Genomic DNA, 26623 nt, shown 5'->3' with positions numbered 1-26623 from the left:
CTGCATTAAATTCCACATAAGCCACTTCTCGTTGAGCTATCATTTGTGGCCAGGTCGCTTCTGAAAAAGCTCATAGCTCGTTACTTGGTAAGTAAAAAAAACGTGTTTAGTTAAAATTGGTTTGTTTTTAAGTGATTTGTTTACATTTCATATACTCTGCACTCCGATCGTGTTTGTATTGTTGCTCCTCCTGGACATGTGGAAAGAGCTTTATAACTTATCAGATTCCTCCAGTATATTGATTTGCAAATGTGATTTGTAACGGATCCTTACCGCTGTATCTATAGTTCAATGTTAATGTGCCATTTTATTGGACTTGTTTTCTTGGTGTGGTGAGGGACAGTTTTTGTTTGTTTTTGCTGCCTTACCTTAAGCTTGATGAATCGGACTTAGTGTTTGCATCGTTTGCTGTATTAACTTTCCAACCCGCTCAAATTGGACGTGAAAAAGAGCTTCGGAGCTCATCCGATTCCTCCAAACTAAATAAAGATGCTTTATAGGTATTACTCGCTTACCGCACTCGCCCCAACAATGAGGCTATACAAAAAATCTTTGACTTCGTGTTGCATGAATCCCACGATGCATTGGTGACGGCGTATGTATGCTACCCAACAGGGGCGCCGTGGTGTCAAGATGTTATCTCCCTCGCCTGATATGCAGGAGGTCGTGGATTCGATCCCGACACTGCCCCCTGTAAATTGAGTTTGCACGTTCCCACCGTGGTCGCGTGGATTTTTTTCTCGGTTCCTCCGGTGTTTCCCTCCCCATTTATAATCAACATGCGTTCAAAGTATATGGCTGCTGTAAATTATCACGAGCATTTGTGGCACGGTCGCTTCTGAAAAACAGCTAAATAGCTCAGTGGGCCTTACCTGGTGAAATAAAAATAGTAAATAGCTTCCCAGACCGGACAAGGACGCTCCGGATGGTTTGGTCACATCGGCAGAGCCGGTCTCTGCGTGCACATTTCATAACGAGCAGCAGCTTCCTTCTCCCTCCTTGGACCCCTCCACTCGAATACACTTCCCTTGTACATTAAAGCAGTACCCCTAAACCTCCTTCCGTTTCTCTCTGAATGCTCTCCTCTTCTCCATTGCCCATTTTCTTTCATCTTCCCTCCACTCCTTCCCCGACTATTTTATGATCCCCGCCCGAGTACGCTCTTGTCATGTCACTCATTCCACAATTCTCTTACGTCCCATGCCAACGAAATAATTGTTAGCGTTTTGTAAGCTATGTCAAGCGCCCTTAAAATTAAAGTTGCCAAAAGTCATGGTTTGACCAGGAAAGTACCTGCGAATTGAGTTTTAAACGCAGTGAAGTTTGTGAAAACCTGGATTTTGTCCTCTGGTTAAAATGTTATGGCCTCATGCTCAATTCACGGATGTTGCCACAATTCTTCATTTGCTTCTGCTAGATCCCAGATGTTTGTGCCAAGTCAGCGCCCCACCGCCAAGGTCAGCTCCCACGGTACCCTACCATCTGGCTTTAGGAATTCCCCTCCATTGCAATCTCTATAGGTGCATAATACCACCGTAATGACAAACAAATGGAGTCATAAACTCAACTCTATTGCAAGAAAAAAGTGTTACACAAGAACATGCATTGTGTACATATCAACAATATATCTGCGCGTTTGTGGAGTTTTTTTTTTATACGGTGGTGATTAGTTCACTGCGTTGATATCTGAACATGGCCAAAACCCACCCCAGGTCGACTAGCCCTGAAATTGGCAGCGTCTGGTGCCGATTTTCAATTAACCAATGGGGAGACAAAGGAGGCCAGGCATGAATGACGCTCGCCCAACGCCACTACTAGACAATATAAATCAGTCCGTGAAAAATTCAGCAAACAATTCAAGCATTGGAAACACGAGTTTCAACATTCGATCAGCAACTCAAATAAACAAAGTGAACCACCCAAGTCCAATTGAGATAATATGGCTTCACACAAAAGATAACCGTTCCACTCATAAGTTGCCGTTACTGTTCACAAAAGTTACTAAGTTGTGAGCAAGCCACCTGTTGTCGATTGGTTTGGCGATTCACATTGGCTATATAACCTCTCCATTTAAACTGCATCAGCACCTGGGATTGTATCGTGCATTATCTGCTTTCACCCGGGTGTGTTGTTGGATCCAGCTTAATAAAGGGAGGCGAGCGGTAGTATGTTCACACAAGCAAAGTACAGCGTCACAAACGTATAAATTTATGTATAGCACACATCTACAATTTTTGCAATGTCCGACTGCAGCACAACGCGTGTAAATATTTCATTTCTCTTACAATGTGTACACAGGTATGCATTTTAACATTTAGACATTATCGTGGAACTTTGTCAAGAAAAAAATAGGGGTGTGCACTGCTACAACCACATTATTCACAAACCACTTATATAAAGCATTGAAACAAAAACAGTTTGCAGGAACTGATGCTGCCAAGGTAGTAATCTACAGTATGTATATGTATGCACGCTGTTATGAAAACTTGCAAGAAAATGAATAAATAAGTAAAATAAAAAACATTTACTCTTCTATGCAGCAAGTGTGCTGTTTTTTTTTTCCTTTAAACAAAACACACATTTGAAATGTGATTTTGGTCGCAAACTACTGAGGTTGAGCGCCGTTTAAATCGCGGATCATTTCATAACGTCTAAAAAAAAGTTGCACAAGCTTAACTAATATTAACAACTCCCGACCCACACCGGCAACACATCCGCTCTTCCCAACTGTGGCTGCAGAACGTGGGGTGGGGGGGGGAAGGGATGCTAAATTAAAAAATGACAGGATGTGAAGACACAATGTAGCAGCTATCCAAACAGGAAAGGATGTGTTGTTGGTGGGAAAACAATTTCCATCTAAATTCAACAGCCTGTTCTGCAAAAAAAATGCACAAAAATGTTTCTGCTAACTAGAGGTGTAACGTTTAAACTGCCCAAGGGAAATGATGAATTGTTGAGAATCGTCACTCTTTAATTCAGGAGTATATATTTTTTACATTGGTGAATATTGTGGGCACTAGTTTGAATATGAATAGAAAAACGTTGATTCTTGCACATGCGATTGGATGTGTAAATCACAAGCTATTAAGTATTGATATTAGTCAATGAAAATATGATCAAATATCCCAGGTTCATCCATGTCAGGTCTCATAAGCTAAGCAGGGTGAACATGGATAATGCTTAGATGGTTGACCAACATGCACAATTAAAAGGTTGTCATAGGGCTTGTGAGGTTACGTGGTGAGCAGCAGAGGGCAGTGCAGAAAAATAAGTTGTATTTTGATGCTTCCACATCTGTGCTCCCCACCTCCACTCACTTGCACTGATCAGTGTGGTGAAGTATGGCCAAATAACAACGTGCACAAGGAGTGCGGAGGCCCTCATCAAGCAGAGGACTGAAAAAAGGACCGGACATGTCATATTAATCCATTAACCTACACATCGTTACACCTCTATCACAAACGCATGAGCGAGGCTGGCAGAGTAGTGATTTTAACACGTAGGTTTTCGCGACCAATATTATTCATAATAAAGGTTTTTAGGTTATATCGCGTAAGTAAAAATGTGTCATAACCCTCCACCAACCGACACAGCCAGTAACATTTACAATTTGGGTAATTGAAAATGTTGTGGATTTACTCTCCAACACACCGGTGGGCTTAAGTAGCAACTGATTGGCACGCTTTGTTTACATGACAAACCTTACTACCCAAAAACCTTTATTCAGAGTAGTGATGCGGTGCAGAAAATGGCGGGCGAAGGAGCGAGTGATACGAGCGGTCGGGCTGCGCGACGCGACGTTAGGACAGGATGTCCACGTCGCTGGGGTCGTCTTCTTCGGTGACGCTGAGCGACAGGACCTCCTCCTTGGTGAAAAGGCCACTTCGCTCCTCTTTGCGCGCCTGCCGCTGCCCCTTCAGCTGCTGCTGACGCGCCGCCTTCTGCTGCAGCTTGCGCTCGCGGGATCGCTTCTGTGAGACCGGACGACAAAAACAAAAAAGGGAAATGTCGAATTTACACACACGCACGCAAACATCGCGATCAATGTGCTAGTGCCCCACCTCTCACGTCACACACCCACACTATTATAGCCTCATTCACCACATATCTTGCACATCATCGTTTGTAATTCAAATAGCACCTTGTTCAAGCACGGAAGGCCTCTAGGCACTAATACGGCTACCCTCCCCACCCCGCTCCAACAATTTTGCTCAAATATGCACACCCATTCATCTTGTCAAGCACTCCTCTCCCCTGTAGGGTTCTGAACAAAGCCATTCACTAGTGGAAATGCTTGTTTAGCCATGGTATCGTATGTACTGTAAATTGTTATTTTTTCAAGCAAATGTCATGGAGGCTAAACAGAGGTGCACATTGTTGCTCAGACTAGCAGAATAGCATTACAATACACAGGCGGGTGAATCAGAGATGCTACCAGAATTTTTTTGTCTCTGTTGATGCTTCCATCTCCAGGCCCGATGGAAATAATACATGAGGACAACTGTAAGGCAATTGTGGCAAGGACAAAGCATGACCTATGTGCAACTGTAAGAACATTGTCTGGCAATGATATAGAAAATTGAAACTGAATAACGATTTTTTTCAAATAGCACATTGCTACACAGCGCATAGTCACGTGACCTCTGACTGGATGCTGCCATGCTTGTTTCCCCTCAGAGGTTAGCAGCGATTCGGGGATCGCTGTGTTTAGAGGCTATCAGCAATAAACAGTATTGCCAGGTCAAAAAAAGTATCTCCTAGTACCCAATTAATGCAGCTGAAGTGATTGCGGTGATTATTGTTTGTGAGCTATGTCAAAATGGTAGGCCTCACGGGGTCATGGGCAGTATGAAATGAAGTCGCGGGCCTCACACGGCCCGTGGGTCATATGTTCACCCACCCATCATGGCCTTCGTGGGATACCACCAGCCTGCACCTCTTAAAAAACACCGGGGCCTCTCCACCACTCCTCACTCACCTTGGAGTCACGTATCCTTTCTGCGGCCGACACCGACAGGTTCCCGTCGCTGTGGCTGCGGCTCAAGCCGCTGCTGCCCCCCACTCCACTGCTGCCGCCACCGCCAGAGCTGCTGCAGCCAGCACTGCTTCCGCCCGTCCAGCAGCCGGCGCCGCTGACGCTGCTCCCGCTGCTCGTGCTGCTGGCGCTGCCATGGCATGCACTTGCACCGCCCCCCTCCAGGAGCCCCTTCCGCCAGCGCGGCCGGCGCAGGCTCGCCGGCGCCCCGCACCGTTGGTGGATGTAGTTGCGCACCTGCGGCAAAGCGAAAGATCAGTTGTATCCTCGTATGGGGTGGGTTTTATCATGGGATCCCAAATGTGATTTTATGCAGAGGTGTGTTGTTTTCCCACTGATGAATGAAGGCCACCCCACAGCGTGTCGGGCATGGTGGTTGTCTGAAGGAAGTGCATCTGCATTGGTCAGCGTGGCTTCATCAAGGGGGGACGCAAGGACCAGTTCAGATTTCACTCGTCACAAATTTTAGCCGTGGACAGGAATTTGACTCGGATAGCCAGGTTCATAGCGAATACCAGAACTCCTCACAAATTAAATATTACTTCAAAATAGAATTGGCCAAATATCAGGAAGACAGGACACTCTTGAAAGGGTCTGATGACCAGTTAAGGCTTCCCTGGATGAATCATTAATCTTATTAAAAAAATGGGACATGGCCGGATGGCTTTTAAAGGTGGCATCAGAGCATTAACCCAGCACAGGCATGAGCCTAAGTTCACAATCAGCTTCCATCCTTCTGAGATTAATGCAGGTTCTTAAATATAGCGAGATGTCTCAACTTGGACAACCCATCAGAAAAAAAAAACTGGATTTTAATTTCTTTAGACATGCCTAATCCATTAAACAAAAAAAATACATCATTTGGCATTACTTTCGATGCAATATAGTTTGGATTTAAATGCAATTATAAATTCGACTGTACCTCAAAACTCAGTACAAATGAGAGTGGAAGTGCACTGTGGTTATTCGAAGGGAAAATTTTTGGGGAATGGACAGAAGAGTGGAAGTTCCACTGTGCAGGAACAGAAAGAGGCAATTGAAAACAATTCTTAGTCAGAGTTGGTAATGGGCAGAGATAACGAGGAAGATCTTGACCCCTTAAACAGAGGGGAAAAGTCTTGAGAGTGAGGACAAAGATAGTTCTCCAGACAACACAGACAGCTACAGAGGACAGACTTCCCATTGAGTGAAGGCTGACCTGGTGTTGAGTGTTGGAATGGAGGGCATGTGGAGGTGAGTAGATCGAGGAGAGGTAGGCAGCGATGGTTCATGGAGGATCTTTACGACAATCAGTGCAATCTTGACATTGACCTGGGATTGGATTGGCAGCCAGTGGAGGGGCAGGGACTACAGCCCTGGGGTGTGTTTCTCTGTTTCCGCTGCATTAGCCAGATTCATGTGTGGACATAAAAAGCAGCCACACATCTCATTTCCCCCATTGTTGTTGATATACATCGAGATGTTTGTCTAAAATTTTTTTTATGAAAACAAACCCTTTAATTGGGTTCATGTCCATGGGGAGCCGTAAGTTGTGCAACGCAATACTTTGTGCATGCGGGCGAACATACTTCCTGCAGCTTGACGTCCGTCAGGCAATTCAGCTCAATGATAAACTCATTGTCCGTCGGCGACACCTGGGCTCCGGGATCGATGATGCGAATGATGTCGAGCTGCTCGCGAAGGCCCATCTCCGCACTCACGCGCCGGCTCAAGTACTCGATGTACTCCACCTGCGGTAGAAAAAATAAAAACAAAAACACTCAAACGAGTGATGGAATGGCGATATCCCTCAGCCTTGATTGACTAATTTCAGTCAACTGCAGATGAGCATAGGATAAGTGTCGTCCTGTGACCGTGTGCGAGGGCATGCCTGTTCGTCGTTGGTCATGGCGCTCCAGGGAAGTTCCTCCAGGTTGCGTTGGTGTCTACCCCTGCCCCTCCGAGCGCGACCGCCCCTGCCACGTCCACTGGGACGGGGAGAGCCGGGGATGCTGGGAACGACGTCCGACATGGCATCGCTGCCGCTCGCGATGTCACTCCCACATGGAAACTGCAGGTCAAAGCGCAACACGGCAACAAAAACTGTGAATGCGAAAATGGCGTAACGGGCGTTACAGGCACCCACTTTGATGTTGTTGTCTTTTACCCAAAGAGTATCTAGATTTTTCCAATTGGTGTCAAATCACTAACACGAGGAATCCATTCGTAACTCTGGCAGAGCAGTGCAACCCTCTGTGTTACGGGAACGGTCATGGCAATGGATACCAGAGTACCACAGAGCTACTTCTGAGAACCTTAAAATGAGCTCTGGTTAAGGCAGTTGGGAGAAGCACTTCCGCTTGATACGATGTCATGAATAAGAAACTGGGATTCCATTCCAAAACAGATGCTTTTGGCATCTCATTTCGATTATGCATAATTGTTTCTCTCGCCTTTCTGATTCTGTTCGCACCATGAGCGTAAAAGCAAAATTAACATAGAGCTTATGTGGGGTGCACATACACCGACTCCAGAGGGAGCGACATCATGTAAAACCTGCTCACACAACTACCACCTTCCAGCCGTGATCTGTGATATCTGCAGGCAAGAAGTTTTCTTCACCAAATTGGGTTAGCCTTGCACTGAGGCCACAAAGCACACCACGAATCTTCACTGAAGTCATCCTCAAGGTGATGTACAGTCAATAAATATACTATGTACAGTGGTCGAAATTAGATAATATTTCACAGTATGCCATCCTGGCACTTCTCACAACACGAAGCACGTGCACTGGAACTTTTCAGAACAGTTAATATTCCTATACTACGGTGTTTCCACAAAGGGGAAATAGCAATTAACATGAGCTGCAGACCAAATAGGTATCGTACTGGGATGTGTTCATTATCATTAAGATCACTGACAATTTACAAAAATTCTAAATAATGAAAATCATCACGAAGATAAGAACCAATTTTAATTCATCAAACAACGCATCGTTACATGCCTCCTGATAACTTCGGCGTGATCCACCAACACTTCTGTACTCACAGGCAAGCTCCAGCATCGGCACGCAACATGGTTACACGGCACCGTCGCCGACTCACCTGCCAGTCGATCTCGCTGTCGGACCAGTCGAAGAAGGATGAGACATCGCTGCAAACGCTGCCCTCGCCGAACAGGTCAAAGGTCATTCCCTGCAGGTCGTCGGGCAGCATTAGGCCGTCGTCGGGCTCCTGGTCACCCGCGGAGACGGAGGAGAGCAGCTCCTCACTGCACTCTGAGCTGGCAACACTCGTGTCGCACGACGCTGCGTGCCACCCACTAAACGCGCACATCGCGCACGCACACACCAGCAGGTACTATTAACGAGTGCCATACAATGCTCGCGCGCACACACTGTCACACATACAACAGCCGCCACTATCCAGTAAGCAATGGTGGCATAACCAAAGCGCTCGTGCCAATTTAGGCACTTTGAGGCTAACTGAAGTATCGAAGGCGCTCTGGTAAAAGACCACAGGACCTCTCACCTGTGCTCTACATTATACTAACACACATACATCACACAAAGACACACACAACATGCGCCATACACCACTAATTAGCGGTGACATCACCACAACGACAGGAATATTTTGAGCTGATGTGAAATATCGAAGGCTTAATCTAAAACATGTGGGACAGACCCGTGTAATGGTTAACATATCGCGTACACACACACAACCATACACATGCACGCATCCACATGCATGCACACACAATATTGGGCATGTTAGCAGGAATGCATGAGCACGAATCTTAATTCGCTCTTGAATGAAATAAGTTTATTTGTATATGTAGACCTTCAAAGGGTGTAATTGATAATTAAAGTTCACGAAGAAAATATTTAATAGCCTTGGTGTACTTAAGAGTTGTAGTGTACAATTTTAAAGGAAATGCATGTAAATGTCTGTACTTTTAATGAAACACTTTTTGTTTTACAGTGTTTGCTATATATATAGCATAAAAGTTACTTTACATGTTCATTGAATGTTATGTAGTGAATAACAAATTGCACAACTTTTTGTCTCAAGGCACTTCACAATATAAAAATATACAATTGTACAACTAAACTGTTAATTGCCAAGCGATAGTACGTTCGCCACTTGTTGCAGAGGTTCACGGTTCCAATCCCACTGGCCACTGGTTATCACTACGGGTGTACTAACCTTAAAGATCCTGGGACGTTATTCACAGGAGTAATCCATTTTGTGCCCCAAGCCATGGATAAAATTTGTTAAATTACCCGCAAATGAGAAATTCAGATTATACGTAACAATCTTTGCCCCTCTCCCCACCGGACCGAGAAAACTGGGCAGGACCCTCCTTAAAAAGAGACATGAGATTCAACGAGGTAAACAAGCGCAATAATGATTTGTAAAATAAGACGGCTGACAACAGGGATACACTTTCACTCGCCACTAAAGTTTGTTGTGGCCAGGAAGTTCTACCATTAATGTCGCTGCATGGTTTTCTTTGGCTATTGGGTTAATACATTCCAGCAGAACATACTTAAAAGCTGCGATTAAAATAAACCTGCCAGATCACATGCAAAATTATTTGGCTCGACAACCGACTGAGACTGAAAGAGCGAGTCAATGAATGAGCGGGAAAGTGAGTGGTTGAGTGAGTGAGATAATGAATAAGTGTGTGAGCAGGTGAGTGAAATGAACAAGTGGATGTGGGGATAGGTGGGTGAGTGCAATGAGTGAATGAGCGAGTAAATGGATGAGTGGGTGAGTGGTTGCATGGACACACGAGTTGGTGAGTGAGCGAGTGGATTACTTTATGAATGAGTGGTAGGTACACTGGTCACGTGAGTCAGTGACTGAGTAGGTGAGTGAGTGAGTGGCCTTGTGAATGAGCTACTTAGTGGGTGGCTGAATGACAGAGTGAGCGATCAACAAAGAGAGTGACTTTAGTGAAAGAGTGAGCGTACAAGTCAGTATGTGGATGAACAAATGAACAAGCACACGCCAACCGCCAATGTTGCTCAACTAACACACCGCTGTGATGATATGGAAAAGTGGGGGGAGGAGGGACAGTTGGAAACCAGACCTGCAGTGCTGCAGGGCGAGCGATCCGCGGTGGCGCACAGGTGGAGGTTCCCGCCCGGTCGAGTACGACGACACGGTAGAGGCGCCGTCGAACGGGGCGGCATCGGATGTGGCACCTGTGGGAGCCGCCGAGCCCAGGTGCCGGTCCGATACGAGAAACTGCCAGTACAGGCCTTCATGTCTCCCATTGCCGCCGCCACCACCGCTGCAACGGCCACTGGGATAGGTATAAATTACCCAAAATTAAGTTGGCACATCAGCATGGTCCACACCTCCGATTAGCAGGGTTGGCTACATCGGGTGCGAAAGAAGTTCAAGATAATACGTCGGAGACGATAAACTGCCCATAGTTCCTCGCACTAAGCAGAGGGGATTGATCATTAGACCTCCTTTGCCAGAACTAAAATGTAATAATAGGGTTTTTCCCCTTTTTTCTGGCAACAAAACTGAAACCTTTTTTACTAGGATTAATGTCTGCATTAACTACAATACCTGCAGTCAAAATGCAAACAAAAAAACATACTATGATAATATATGCATTGTCCTTGAAACTGATTGGTCCACACCAAGGGACGGCTTTCTTTTGAGCCTCGACCCAATTGGTGCTCGACCAGATGACGCCAATTGGGTCGAGGCTCAAAAGAAAGCCGTCCCTTGGTGTGGACCAATCAGTTTCAAGGACAATGCATATATTATCATAGTATGTTTTTTGTTTGCATTTTGACTGCAGGTAGTGGTTAATGCAGACATGAATCCTTGTAAAAAAGGTTTCAGTTTTGTTGCCAAAAAAAGGGGAAAAACCCTATTAGAGGGGATTGATGTTAGCTTTGGCCACAAATGGAACTAAAGTTCAGTGCATTATGATAAACACTGCACCACTGTTAGCCACTAAGCCTATTATAGCCTACTAAATATAACACAGTGGTAATGACGCACTGCAGGTGGTGAGTATTTGTTCTTTGTTGCCGCATTAGGCTGGCAATGCAGTCTCTTAATTGTAATATATACTGTACTGTTCTTACACACATCAGAGCAGAAATAATTCAGCATGCAATGATTCATTCATCGTAATCAATTATTAAAACAAATATGTTGCACGTTGAATTATGTAAGCGTTAATTTCCAATGTATGGATATTTGTATGCAAATTATATGGTAACGCTATTTTTTGGATGAAGCAATGAGTGTTAAATTTTGGGGGTTTTTCTGTTTATGATATGTGGGTGCCATGTACAGGGACTGAAGATAATATATTCAAATTATTATTATTTTGGCACTATGATGGGAGCACCTGATTATAATTGTAAAGTTCCCCATTCACAAAACTTAAAACTCGTGCCCTATGACCCAGGACAAAATCTCAGTACGCAGGTTTCCCTCGCTTTATGCATTCCAACAAAACGGCGAAACCACATGAGACAGCTGCCTTCTGAGTAGCGCATACAAAAAGACAAACATCCCCCATATAGCCTAAACAGACTGTTGGGGCAAGTGCTGTTAAGTGAGCACCTACGAAGACTGGCACGGCACACGAGGGGGTGGGTGGCCAGCACCACGCCTGGCTGCCTTTGCCTGCCCAGTGGCGATGTTTACACACCGCACCAGGTATTCATTTGAGGCTGAGTCCATCTAGGGAAGATCCAGGACTGGTACAGATAATCGCCACTGGCGTTGGCCGTTAGCGGAAATCGAACTCGGGCCGCCGGGTTCGTAGCGCAGCGCACTAACCGCTACACTCCACACATTGTTCCATGTCTGACCGTATAGCCGTGTACAAGTGAATTCAAACCACATACAGCACACTTTGGATAGAAATAGGTCTGCCAAATATAAGCAAAATCCCACAAGCTGAACCTGTACAAGAACTGTTTTTGGGGTATTCCTTTAATGCTGTGTACTCGTGCAGCTCTTTTGCCAATCCACTGCTGGATGGGAGCCTCCTTATGCCTAGCAGGTCATTTCAGTTGTGGCCACACTTAACCACCCTGGCCAGTATGAGTTGGTCCAAGCAGGCGGCAAAAACGTGGGTAGCAGAGTAAAGTACAGAAGATTTATATGTACTGTCCTCTGCTGCCCACAACTTTATCGTAAGTAGTGTCCCACACCTCTGATTAGCACGGTTGGCTATGTATGGTGCGAAAGAAGTTAAACATACATACATAATAGTAGCTGAGAAAAACATTCTATATCCACACTCAGCACCCGATAGTGCAGGTAAATTTACATCCCTGTAAAACGCGGGGTCTAAAAACTGAAACTTGCCTGAATCCAAAATATTGACAAATAAATCAGAGTGAATGGCTGAAGAGGAACGTACCTCCACATGTCATCAGAGCCCAGGTCTGAGAGGGAGCATTCGCTTGTCTGCAAGTGAGAGAGAACAAATGTAAAACAACGTAAATGTAGGCTCGCTCTATCTTGATATTCACGTTCCCCACACGTGAGATTTCGTAAACAAAGACGTTACATAACTACTGCCTGAAGCTTTTCAATTACACTTGCATTCTGCACAGTATTATGCCCAAGAGCAGGGTTTCAACAAACTCCAGTCTTCTCCACCCTCCGTGGTCTGAATTTCAACATTTACCAATGATCTTTGTTTACATATCAATTAATTTGTGCTTTGTTGAAATACAAATGAAGTTGTCACAGGCTAAAGACATCTGATGAATGGTAAACAGAAGACATTAGATATTAACTATCTTGTTTTGCATTTAATTAGCTATTGCCCTCTTTGACTACGTTGAGTTCAAATTTCATCGCAGCAGCCCTCTGACTGCATGTGTGCAGGCACAAGATGGATTGTTACATTACAAGACCGTGAGAAAGGGTGATGGGCTTGGGGAAAGCATTAATCCAGCTGAAGACTGATAATGGCAGACAATGATTGATTGATGAATATTAATCGGCGCTGTCGACATCACACGGGATACACACGTAATCTATCTTAATGTGATCAGCATATCCCTGTCACGTGGAACATGTTTACGTGTCATCGGGTACGTGAAGTAGGTAATGACTTAATGTGATGCTTATAAATTGTTCGATGTGGCCACGACGTAGTTTAAAGCCAATAATCATGTTACATTTACAAACACATTATATATACGTGCCAATGTATTGATCAAACTCTGACCAGTAAAGTTCCTGGCTGAAGAATTTTCACGACTGAATTTAACATCAACGTAAGACGTTTCGCTCAAATTGGTTTGAGCTTCCATCAGTGTATTCGTAAATCTTATCGGGCGCTGGAGGGTTATTGACAAGAACATTAGCATATAACTACTACGTGACCAAACACAAAAAAAACAAATATGGACCAATGTGCTGGCTATAAAAAAATGTTTTACGTCCAATTAATATCTATTTGAACATAGAAGATTGGAAGACTTGGAAAAGCAGACCATTGGGGATCAAACGGACTGGAGTTTCTGAAATCCTGCATCAGTGCGTTTACACCAGCACAATGCAGAAATCCCTCCAAGACAACATATCAATAGGTAACAAAGATTCAATGCCACTTGTCATTATCACTACAATCCCCTCAAATGGCTAGTACTCATGGAGAAAACATATGGCCACGGACTTTTAAGTCTTTTTTCTCACAATAACAGTATTACTTTACAAAATGTTGAGCTAAGGTGAATAATCAAGGCTTTTTAGGAGTCCTGCTGTGACGTTTGGCCAATGCATGCTTGTGGGTGAAATAAAAAAAAACATTTACCTCGGAAGAAAAAGCCCCACCCATAAAAATGAAGTGCACTCAAGTTACATAAATCTACTTTGTTATACTGGCCCATACAAGCAGAGCATCGCCCTGCCACTGTCTGCCTCCGCATGTTTCTCAAACACTGCCTCAAAAACAAAGGATCGTAGGCATACATCGATGGCACCTCGACCACGCATAGCTAACCCTTAACAATTTATACAATCGGCACACCACTTTGGGGAAGTCATTACCGACTGTCCTATGGCTAGACTGGCTTCTGCCATAGAACCATGCAATTTACACCAAAGTTGTCCACGGAATTGAACACAACTCCAAGACGTGTTCGAGAATAATAGCAACTCTGATCAGCACGGCTGGCTACGTACAGTGCGAAAGAAATTCAACATACATACTGCCAATTTTTGCCAAGATATTACCAACTTTGGCATGTTTTGTAATTACAACTGTTTAACATTTGTCTTTACAAGATTGCAAGGTAGGCCATCAACCCCCCCGACACCCCCCAAACAAATTCAGCTGCCGTTTTACAGTAAATACCATCAGCCTGTGCTGGGTGGTGTGAGGCTGTCGAGGGTGGGAGGGTTGCGGGCAGCGTGCGGAGGACACTTAATCTCCTCGCAGCCTTTCCCATTAAGCGCCCCATTACAATACAGTTTGGATTAGCCTTCTCAAATCCCTCGCGTGGACACAAAGCACGTGTCTCTCTTGCGGGAGACATGAGGGTCAATAAGGCAGATGCGCTGCGTTTTAAAGAGAGGTCCAGCCACTGGAGCAACTGCCTCTGGGTCACATGGTGGGAGGTCATAAGAGACATTATGCCAAAAAAATCTGTTAACCAACCAGTGACGCAGGGCACCTGTCTAAAAATCACTTTTTTCACGTATTACACTGTGGAACAAAACAATTATCCCTGGGTAGTAAGTGTTATTTTCTAATTGCTTATGCCTCAAAAGTACAGAAAATGGCCATTATTCCCAACAAACTTTGCTTTTTTGACCAGGACACAAAAGCAAAGTTAATTATCCACTCCATTAATAACAGTGTAAAAATTTGTTCCTGGGTAGTAAGTGTTATTTCCTAATTGCTTATGCCTCAAAAGTACAGAAAATGGGTATTATTCTCCAAAAACTTTGCTTTTGTGACCAGGACAGTGATATTTAGAAATTTAAATATTTTCAATGAGAAAACGTGGTGTGCATTTGTGTCATTCCTTCATGTAAAGTCCTGGTCACAAAAGCAAAGTTTGTGGGGAATAATAGCCATTTTCTATACTTTTTAGGCATAAACAATAAAAATAACACTTAGTACCCAGGGACAAAAATCGTGTAACATAGTGTTATTATTATTGGACTTGCTTGTCTCCATCTTGCATGCACCTTGATGTCCGATGAGTTTCTAAACTTTTCTAATAATTTTTAAGTGTAAGAATTGGTTTATTATACCTGTGCCCACCGGGATCAGGGAGGTCTTGCCAACATAAAGCCCCCCAAGGCACAAAGGCAGCAGTGATGCATATAGACTGTACTGATGATTACCAACAATAATGCAACCACACTAGCAGGCAGATTAACCCTTCTGCTGTCTAAATTATGACCACAATGTTTGCTCTTTTGAGTTGGGAGGTCTAGAGCAAGGCTGGGTGGGCAAAATAGACATAATATGGTGACGTTATGCGACATCTAATGCATGATGGAATAACTGACCCTATGGTCACAAATGTCCCGTATAACATCAGCTCAGATCACACTGTCCGATGTAATATGAATGTGAAATTCCCACAACTTGCCAAGGAGATAGGTCCCAAAGCTTGTTTATGCATGGAAATACTTCGAATTGGCATAACGTAAGAACGATTGCCATGTCAGCCTCCATATTTTTGTTGTATTAAGGCAGTGCTAATGACGAATGGGGTGAATTAACATTTATAGGCATGAATTATTTTATAAATTACAGAGCTTAATCCGCTGCAGGATGGAGGACTCCCCACACGCCATGTCGGTTAAGAGTGATGTTTGACCACACTTCTCCATCCTGGGTTAGTGGTAGAAATGCCATATTCCCACAGTGGAGGTATATTCACTGTGGATACAGGTCATTACTTTAATCCATGGGGCACTGCCCCTAATCACAAAGGTTCTGGGTCAGGCACAAATTACGTCAAGGCACCCTCTCAGGCAAGGTTTCGGTTTTGTTATTGCTTATATACGCGTCCCTTAAGACTGCAGGAAACTGTGGCAGTGAGTCGCCACTAAATATCAACATACCTTAGGATGCATAACGAATACAGAAAGTAAGTTAATTGTACACTGAATACCAAAACAGTGAAACAAGTCAACATCTAATAAAGTACATGTTGTTTACAGAATACAATTTAACCTATACCATACATTAGATACACTGTGCTACGAACCGAACTACCAGAGTCTAATAGCCGGCCATGGATAACCTAAGCGGCGAGTGATATCCGAAACGATCTTGGCGCCCCCCTTCACCAAGCCTCAACTTAATTTTTTTCATTCTACCAGGTAGGGTCCACTGAGCTATATCGATGTTTGTCAGAAGCGACCTGGCTATCACAATTTATAGCTGAAGTTTGTGGCGGCATATTATGTGGACATTTATTTCAGCCAAATAATCTAAAGGCATGTTTCTCTAATGCGGAGGGGAAAACCAGGAGGAGAAAAACCCGGAGGACCCGGAGAAAAATCCACGCTTACACGGGGAGAACTTGCACACTCCAAATATACAGCAGGCGTCAGCGTGGGGATCAAACCCACGACTTCCTGCATACCAGGCGAGGTAGTTCATATCTCGCCACTGTACACATTATTCGGTAAGTGTTGGCAGATGGTGCGGCATTGGCAATGGCATGCAATTGTGCTATGACGAAGGGCCACTGCCCGAAACGTCGCCTTTTATATATTTTTCCTTTCAAGGACCAGCGTGATAAAGCACTGTTTGGTTAAACTAGCCCATCCGTGGCCGATACGGCATGGGCGACGGGTGGATTATTATTGTTTACGCGAGACCTGGACATACCCAGCAGAAATAGTATTCTCCATCTAATTTTACTCACCCGAAACAGTACCCAGCCTTAGCCGGCGGTGGAAAAATCCACTGTCATGCCAATAGATGCTTCCCAAACAGGGATACGCAACACCAAACACAAAAAACAGCTATGGGTTAATACGATAATAGCAATATTGTTTCGACTACAGTAACGTAGCGTAAACAAATCCGATTGATTTAACACGCAGGCTTTCGCGAACAATACTATCCATAAGAGGCTTTTTATGGGTTAAATCGCGTAAATGTGTCGGAGAAAACCACCACCATCCGACACGGTCGATCAGTAAGGTTTGTCACGTAAACAAAACATGGAAATTCGTTACCAGGACTGCACACCGGTGGTGTGTTGGAGAGTAAAACCCACATTTACAAATAGTATTGAGACGTCACGTCCTAAGTCGGGTACCATCATCACGCCACTTCTGACCGAAACTTTACTTTCAATTCCTCCTTGATTTGAGGCTTTCGTGACTGCAGGAATCCATACTCTTTGGTTCATTCGTAGAGTTCACGACTCGTATAAGCCAAGGTGTGATATCCAATACAGGTACAGTATTTGTGTTAACCGCGCTGCTGGAAGAAGGCCTATCAACACCATGCGAGTCGTGGTGGTTATTTGACCATACCCCACAACGTTGTACAGTGTGTGTTAAGGCGGGGGGAAAACGTATACATGGATTCACAGTTGCTAGTACACAGCAACACATTCGTATATGGTATTGTACTATCATGTAAAGCTGCAAGAGATTATTACACCACACGGTCGTTTGAATGCTTACAATCACACACGCGAGTGCAATACTGTACAATTTACGCCGATATATTGTCGATCGCTAACCCCCTTTGTTAAAACCACACGAGTCTTTTAAACGCACGCAAAACCGTGTGAGAAAGGAGCTTCGAAAGGACCCCCCCCCCATCGCCTCGCTCCAGGATGCCACTTAGGGAGTCGTCTTGGCGGGCGGCGCCGCCAGGCAATTTACGGTCCGCCTCGAGGCTTCAATCTCTATCTAGGCCCAACCAGGTGGCGATGCGTTCGCGGTCTAAACACCCCGCCCCCCCCAAAAAAACCGTGCACAAACTAACAACAAACCCTAACCTGTCTCGAGCTCGTTCATTGCAAGTTGTCGTTAAGTCGCCATTGTAATCGTTGCGAGACATCTGCTGTTAAAGTCGCGAGCACTTACCAAGTCCATAGAGCGCCCAAGCTCATCCTTTAGATTCGCCATTTTGTCCGGCAGCGGGAGAGGCGGTGACGGGAAGGGGGTGGAGCCGCGCGCTGTCAATCACGCAGCGCGAAGTAATCCCATTGGTCCGTCCGTTCAGTTGGGCGGTCACTATACCCCCTTTGCTTTGACGAAGGATCATTGCCCGGGACGTCGTTTGTTTACTATACACTGTACTGTATATTATTACGTCCTTTTAAAAGAAGTGGCGTTTTTTTGCTGTTTTGGGATACCAACTTGCCAACGCAGGATCAACCAGATAACACGTTCAATGTAACACATGTATGCTTATGTACGTGCAAATGTAACTATTTAGAGCACACGCGGTGGTTAAGGTTGAACTATTTATAAAGCGATTACGCGTCTAAGCCGCGGGCTCATTGGTCGTAAATCCAACAAGGGGCGGGCCGGGGGGCGGGGCGGGGGCGGGGCCTCTGTGTTCTCGGTGCAGTGGGCGGTGCGCTCAACAACAAACAGCGCGGGAAAAAAGAAGAGAGGGGCCGGCGCGCTTGGCCGCCACGTGGCGCCACCGCGTGGCGGCGTCAAAATTTCGCGCCCCGTTCCTTTCTTTCCGGCGGGGTTTTGGCGAATTGTTCGGCGGCGGCGCTTACGCGAGGCCCCCGCTCGTGTTAGAATTTCGCGCGCGAACCGCGCAATAGTGAATGCATCACCAACAACAATAAAATCACATTGATGTACATTTTTGACACCGTTCATAATTTTAGAATGATTGTACCTATGGTGATATTATTTAGGACAGATGATCCGTATGTGGACGTGATCCCTGGTGGTCTAGTGGTTAGGATTCGGCGCTCTCACCGCCGCGGCCCGGGTTCGATTCCCGGTCAGGGAACACTGTTTTTGGAAAAAATTTAAACACTGACCATGTTTTCTCTTTTGTTGTTTGCTGGTATAGCCAACTAAAGTAGATTTTTTTTCTGGTATATTCCATAATTCTACTCTCATGGGCCACAATATTTTATTTGGTCTCTGTATGTATTCTGACTCATCCTGCGTGTAGTACTATCTTGTACGTAAAAGGTACGGTGATTTGAACAAATGGTGGTGGAACATCCAAAATAACTGGGCGAGGTTGTATCCTATGACTTGAAAAGTAACGATAACAAACAACTAAATAATTCCATTTTATCCAGGAAATTCTCAGTGAGTTACAATAACCTTTTTTAAAGTAGGGTCTTGCATTGTGATGTTCGATCGCATCTAAGAACGAGAATGTTCATCTACTTGTTAGATTAAACTGGAGAAATACCATAGAAACTCACGATTCCGAGAGGTTAACATTTAAAAGCCCTTTGGTTCTATTCGGTAAAGTCACGTAGGTAAAAAATAAAACAACAAAAATCACGATGTTTCGGACAGCGAGACAGTCTGCTCCCTTCACCTGATGAAGGCCGCTTGTGTTGTGGCCGAAACGTCGTGATTTTTGTTGTTTTATTTTTTACCTACGTGACTTTACCGAATAAATCCAAAGAGTATGGATCCTTGCAGTCACGAAAGCTTTAAATCTAGAATTTAAAAGCCCCCCCCCAGTCGTGGATTGCCATCCACACCCACTTACTGCCATCTCCTGGCCAACTCCTAGCGATGCACAGAAGTTTGTGTGACCCACGCCTCCGAAGTTGCGGAATTATTAACAGGCGCGTTGTCGCGCGACACCCAACCACAATAAATTACACTAGTAAAAAAAGAAAAGATATGTACTTTAGAAGTATCCAAAGGTCGAACAACCTCCGATCTCGAACGAACGAACAAGTTGGGTTTATCCATAATACAGTTTTTTTTGGGTTAGATCGCGTAAATATTTAAATGTTGTGTCGTTAAACCCGCCGCCACCCGACACAGCTAATTAGTAAAGTTTGTCACGTAAACAGAACGTGCCAATTCGTTACTAGTACAGCACACCGGTGAGAAAATCCACAATATTTAGAACGAGTTGGCACGTTCTGTTTACGAAAACCCTTACTAATCGGCTGTGTCGGGTGGCGGCGGGTTTAACGACGGATTTATGTTTATGCGATTCAAAAAGAAAACCTGTATTATTGATATTGGCCGCGACAGCCTACTGCGTGTTAAACTGAAGTTGAGTTTATCCCCGTTGTGAATACTGCACAGTACTGCATAGTAGTCTCTCGATTATCCGCGTGAGATGTTGACACAAATTAATAGCTCATGAATTTTCCCTGAAGCCCAAATGAATTATTCTTGGACATTTTTTTTTAAATTACAAATCACACTGTGCTAAAACCGAACCAATATGTTGCTCCGGTTGATCCGAAATCCACGTGATCGTCCCTACACTACAGTGGTTGCATATCTTTACAACAGTGGGGCGAAGTTAGATTTTTATTGTCATGGCTTTGCTAACATCCACTTAGTAGTGGACGAACTCTTCAGCGCTGACAAATGCGGTTTTTGGCAGGGAGATCCGCAGAAAATTTATTTTTTTCGATTATCCGTTATTATCAATCATCCACGGCCGTCCTCCCCGTCATTTGCGCGGATAATCGATCGTCTTCCTGTACTTAGATTGTAGACTGGCCAAGCCTCTGGGGGCTTGGGATGTGATGCGGCCTGTAACGGGTGGCAGCACAACGATGGGTGGGCTGGTTAGCCCTGGCTTTTTTGCGATCCTCCCGAAGGCAAACACTTAATAATGGAAATGGACAAACAATCTAACGAATAACCCTCCTGAAGAGTTGTTAAACTAGGTTAAATATTCCTGAGTAAAGGGCATTTTATTATTAAGGAGTTAGATTATTCCATTATCAGCCATGCACTATCCACTGCTGGATAGCCGTTATCATCTCCTTGATACGAGCTGATTACATCGTTCCATCTGCATGTTGGTGGTGCTCTTGGGCATGCATCCGCCATTTGGATGCCACTCCGTGGTTAATCTCGCCATTCATCCCTAATAATGACATGCCCTGTACAAGACCACGTACTTCTCTGAGCAGTCAATAATGATGGCAAGTTAGATACAATATCTATTGTATTGTTTCCTGTTGTAACGTTCTGACCGACACCCACTGGACGTCTATGAAAGAGCTTCATAGCTCATCGATTTTCTCCAGGATAAGGAAAGATTTTGTTCTGAAATAAATATTCTCTGCAAGAGCACAAATTGTGTGGAAGAAGGCGAAGAGAAGGATAGATCAGGATGTACGACATAAAACACTTGGTTTCCTTCAGGAAGTAGGATAAATAATTTAGGTTATTCGAGTCAAAAATCGTATAATTTTGACCATTTTCCAAAATATTGTGTTTCACTGTAGCAGACACTACTGGTGCCGTGTGCTGTGATTTACGCGTTGTTTTCTTTATCCGGTGGCGTCCCAATTTTAACTGTGATTGAATGGAATTATTGACATGTGGCTCATTTCTACTTGAATCTCATTCAACTGCATCCGAAATGCGTGTAATTCCGCAAAATATACACTGTACAAAACCCAGACGTGTTTTTTTTCCTGTTTGTGAGCAGGATGGATTTTTTTTAAAGCACATATTCATTCTCATCTTTCCTTTAAAACATTTCCAGACAATCTTTTTAAAATGCGGAAAAGTAATTTTGTAAACTCGGTGAAATGTTATGGGAGAGCAGCAACAGCGCAGGAAGCACACAATCACACATCTTACCTTGGCACCAATGATTAAACTCGACACATAGTTGCCAAGCAGTGGGAGGGCCTGGCAACTTGTCTAGCAGCAACATTAACTCAGATCGACCACCTGGGGTAAGGCACACACACTGCCATGACTACTATATAGGGAGAGCTCACAGGGCTGCATCTGCAGAAGGGCATACTTACTATATTGGGCTGTGGGGGGGGGCACATAAAACCAAGTGGGGGTACGCAGGGCCACATGGCAAAGCAGGCCACGCTGGCAGAGGCCACCTGGGTTTCATTATGGGCTCTTCTTATTCTCTGCAAAAACTCACCACCTCAAGCAGCCTGCGAAATGTGTTGTTGCTGTTGGACCACATTTTACTCTCGTTTGACCTCAGCGGGCGCTTGGTTTCCGTTTATTTATGCTCCCAAGGTGGCCTGGCTTTGGTCACACGTGCCGCACATTTATGGGCACGAGCGGACAATTGTAAAGCAAATTAATGAAACGTCTTCATTCTCGGCTGCGTGAGAGCACAAGGAGACACGATACATTACTTTCTTGATCAATCTAAAAGTCTCCCAATTGCCGCTGGATGTCAATGGAGGTTGTTTACCGTGCTTCGTCAGGAGGGGTTGATGAAGGGTTGACCCAGGACAGGTTCATGACGCATATCACCTCCCGTTGATGTTTAATGTGGCCAGGAAAATCTGGGCAGGCATATAATATCTCCAGATGTCGAATTCTAAGCAGGGTTAAGCTCAGCACTTTCATGGAAGACTGCCTGAGAACACCAGGTATTGTGGTGGTTGGCTTGCAACGTGGCCGTAATGAAAATGTTAATCTATCTGTACGTAACTTTTAAAGAGACCTCTCTGGTATGTGCGCCTTTTCTCCAGGTTCTCAAAGTTCCTCACGCAAGCCAAACACCCCATTAATGGCAATGTACAAACATCCCAATACAGTATGAAAAATAAGAATAGGTCTTTACCCTTTCTGGCAATAAAACAGGTGTTGAGAAGATGTTCAAACACCCAAAAGAAACCGTTTGCAAGGAATTAAGTCGACATTAACCACACCTACTTGTGGTGAACATTCTCTGATAAGATTTGCAATGTCTTTGAAACTGATTGGCCTACACCAGAGACAGCTTTCTTGAGGGCCCAGTCTCACCAGTGTCAGACCAGAGAACGCCAAAAGGCGAACTGTACAGTATTATTATTTTTTCATAATTTTATACTGGCAAATAGGTCCCAATTCGTATCCCAATAGAGGACTGTCCTGTATAATATAACTGAGATTCCATCCTAAATAAAAGGCAGTATTCGGTAATTTTACCTTATACATTACATGAGTATGTTATGAAAGTAACTGTTGTACATAGTGTCGTACTTTATGTACTTTATAAACATTTGTATAGAAGCTTCCGAACCTGTACAGTATGTGCAACATTTGAACATTCCCCCATACACATTTAAAATTGATTTCCTCTGAACCCTGCTCCTTTCTACCACGTGCAAGCAATTTACAAATAATGGGCCAAACATCAGAACACAGCAACCCTTCTAAACATGGGTCTTGGCTTTGCTCGGTATACGAATAGCAATAATGGTAATTTGCAACCAAAACTGTGCTCGTTACTGTTGCGACTGGGCAAGGAATCAGGCTGGCGTTGGTTGGCATTTGAGCCACGGTTCGTTTGATTCCAGAAAGAAATAAAAAAATCGTATTCAATAAAATAAAATACTTTGTGTTTTGAGCACCGAGCAAAGCTAAAAGCCCTGCAAGAGTCCATTGGGCGCTAAATTGTGCAGTTATTTTTTTGTGCGTTTGTGGCTACCCTTTCCAGAATGAGCTCAGGCCGCTGCGTTTTAATCCCGCGAGAGGGTGAAAAGGGGAGTTTGGGTGGAGGCCAGGGAAAGGGCTTGGTTTGGAATTGATTCTTTTTGGCTGCCGCTGACTTGGTGCGCGTGTGTGTGTGTTGGGAAAAAAAAAAGAATGAAGGCGGGGACACGGCGGGGAGTAGGGCTGTAAGTGTGGTGTGTAGCGAACGCGTGTATAAAAGGGAATTGATCTCGTGACGGCTTGGCCTTGACTATACACAAATCCAGGCGGTGGCGCCCAGACTGAAGGGAAGCCATCTGAGGGTTAATGCTCTCAGTGAAGGTAAGTCCATATTGGATGCTGCCCATACACATTCTGCTCGAAATTATAATCGTAAGATACGTCAGTGGGAAATGTCAGCAATTATTTACACTGTGTTGACTATACCCGAGTTGCGGTATTGAGAAGATGAGTTTTAATCCTGGCCATGATCATTTCAGTGTAAGATCATCCTCATCATTCTAAGATCAGGAAAAAAAGAAGTACCAATTGGTGGGGCCGCACCTCTTGGTGGTAAGCCAAGAGCGGAGTGGAGATTAAGACTTGTCCCCTCCACAGGAATGTGGATTTTCCACCACTGGCTCAGCAACGGAAATGAGCACGGCTCAGCGTTCATTTGAGCATGGGAACACTTCGACTTTTGTCTTACTAAATGTTTCTAAATACGTTAATTCTGTAACCGAATGTATAAATGTACAAAAATATATATACTTCCACATGCAATAAAGTTCCATTTAAGTACATCAGTATATGGGCTTTCCAAACCAAATGTTTTCCAGTTGCATTTGTTTAATCAGGCAAACTCTGGAACGACTTTCACTCTCAGCAGTAGGGTGCGGCCTATCAAACAAATATTATCGCGTTACCAGATGCTGCAGGCAAGTTTAAGGTTTATAAGGTACGTTTTTAAAGTTGTCAAAAGGATTTCATTGCTTGGCTCGCTGTGCTGTTGGTCTGCTTTGGAAATCGCATAAGCTCCCCCCATCATCTTCCTGTTACGGATGACATTTTTCAGTGTGGTTCTATTGGAAAATTTTCACTTGGGGATTTCTATTTTTGTCATGAAGCAAATGGAGTAGCAAATGTTGCTAAAATATCAATACACGGGGAGGTTGTTGGGTCGCCCAAAGATCTGGGATGCTGAGATCCTGGGTTCGAATTTGGGCAGCTGCACATGATTACTCTTTATTCTCAAGTGTAGTGAATTGACGGTTTCTAGTTTCTCACCAATGATTGCACACACAAAAAAAAGTCCGCACGAATATTAAATTTGCTTTTGTACTTAATTTGGCTAAATTCCAGCTCTGAGAATTAAAAATATCGGCTTGACTATCAGGCGATAAATCCTTTGTCTCTCTAGCGAGGCGGTTAGGAAAATGCTGCTGCCCAGTATGAGGCAACTTGAAAATATTTAATAAGTAGTTCTGTGAAATTATCTTCCACGGGCCATTCTGTTATATTTCCAAATGTATTAGTTTTCTCATGATACGATGCCTATCGCACTTGGCGGGGAAAGGCAATAAATAATAATTTATCAAGATCCAATTATCATGATGTTTTATTTATTATTTAAACAGTTAATTATGTGTTCCTGGTTATACATACTCAGCAGTGGTGCAGTGGTTTGCATACTGAGTCATGAACACAGAAACTCGAGTTCCATTTCTGGTCATGGTTAACATCAGTGGCGAGTGATATCTGAACTGTTCTTGAGCATGCCCTGACGGCAACCCGCACTAATCGGCATGGTGAAGTATAGTCAAACAACGCCTCATAAGATAGAGTGGAGAGAGTCTTCATTCAGCAGTAAATTAAAAAAATGTTGTAAGTCGTGATTGGTTTATTATATTCAACAAAAAAGTTAGTCATGGCGGCTAATGACTTAAATCCAGCACCTTTGCAAGCAATAGTTAGTGGATGACACAGATACTGTATTCGTGGATTTCCCAAAGCTGTCCGGCTGTGACGTTCCCAGTAGCTGAGACTACAACAAGCGGGTTTATGAACTAATTATATTGGTGACGCTGCATTAGCAATGATGCAGGAGCGCCACTGCTCATTTATTGATGATCCATACGGACGGCTGAATGTCGTCCTCTGTGGCATGCGAGGTGAGTTTTCTCAGGGTCCTCTGGCTTCCACCCAGACAAAATAAAACCCCCAATTTAAACTTGAAATTGACCAAAACATCTCAACAAGGCAAGATCCTTCTAAAATAATCTTATAAAAATTCAGTGTGGCTTTTATTGCTAAATAAGTTATTATCATCATCATCAAGGCATCATTCATGAATATTTTATGGTCATTTAAAGCGGGGTGTAAAGTTAGGACACTGTGACATATCTTCTTGGTTCTTTCGGTAAAGTCACGTAGAATGGCATAAGTGATCTACAACGTGGATTTCCCAGAACCCGTGTCTAGGTTGGCCGAACTTTTCACGATTACTTGGCAGAAGATTGGCCAACACCTTCACATTTTGGATGTAGGAGGAAGCTACAGTGGTTGAATAAAGCCAACTCATACAAGGGGATTTCACACACGAAAATAACAATACACATTAAGCAGCAACCCACTTGCAACTGTCATCTACTTAGCAATCTCGTAGCCCAGAAGTTTGTGTATATCGTTCACACGATGTTCTTTGCATGATCAACCAACACAATTTTATTACAGATGTGGTTACTTAGACAGTGATCATGGAAAAAAACACGTTATAAATGAACAGTTATGTAATTGCTCACTTTAGGAAAGCCTCACTCCAGCAAACATTCGGCTAACGTTGGCATGTGGTTGGAGGTGTTCGACCAAAGATTAGCCCAGAGTTTGCCCCAATGTTTCATGTTCACTGCGACTGAGTCTCAAGTATCTTTCCCACGACTGTCCTGGTACAATGGGGGTGGGTGATGTTTGGCCAAATCCATGAATGGGCATTTGTCTTTCACGTGGGAAGAAACCAGCAAACTTGGGAGAAAATACA

At 44.1% G+C, this 26623-nt stretch overlaps 2 protein-coding genes and 1 non-coding gene across 4 annotated transcripts in view; 2 read left to right on the top strand and 1 right to left on the bottom strand.

Moving 5' to 3' along the window:
* Positions 1–1550: 1550 nt before the first annotated feature.
* On the bottom strand, positions 1551–18233 carry FAM199X (family with sequence similarity 199, X-linked). Of its 2 annotated transcripts, none has more exons than XM_032956630.2 (8): positions 18097–18233; positions 12428–12474; positions 10112–10327; positions 8119–8335; positions 6906–7085; positions 6604–6765; positions 4979–5272; positions 1551–3971 (listed from the first exon to the last, which is right to left on the bottom strand). In XM_032956630.2, exons 1-8 carry the CDS (start codon positions 18136–18138, stop codon positions 3801–3803), a joined length of 1329 nt encoding a protein of 442 aa, XP_032812521.2. In that variant the 5' UTR covers positions 18139–18233; the 3' UTR covers positions 1551–3800. The 2 variants fall into 2 exon arrangements, with proteins under 2 accessions (XP_032812521.2, XP_075923951.1); XM_076067836.1 differs by lacking the exon at positions 18097–18233 and adding an exon at positions 18009–18030.
* Positions 18234–18916: 683 nt separating this feature from the next.
* TRNAE-CUC (transfer RNA glutamic acid (anticodon CUC)) lies at positions 18917–18988 on the top strand. The gene has a single exon. It is a non-coding gene; the product is annotated as a tRNA-Glu (tRNA).
* A 4778-nt stretch (positions 18989–23766) lies between these two features.
* Positions 23767–26623, top strand: part of SCRG1 (stimulator of chondrogenesis 1) — a 10245-nt gene continuing 7388 nt past the window's right edge. Inside the window, exon 1 of the mRNA XM_032956629.2 lies at positions 23767–23928. Within this exon, the coding sequence (XP_032812520.2) occupies positions 23914–23928 (15 nt within the window). The 5' untranslated portion in view covers positions 23767–23913. The remainder of the gene's footprint in view (positions 23929–26623) is intronic.

This window comes from Petromyzon marinus, chromosome 18, assembly GCF_048934315.1.
Source record: "Petromyzon marinus isolate PM22_M1 ecotype Great Lakes invasive population chromosome 18, UKy_Petmar_22M1.pri1.0, whole genome shotgun sequence".
NCBI lineage: Eukaryota > Metazoa > Chordata > Hyperoartia > Petromyzontiformes > Petromyzontidae > Petromyzon > Petromyzon marinus.
This window is presented reverse-complemented; position numbering and strand designations above follow the sequence as displayed.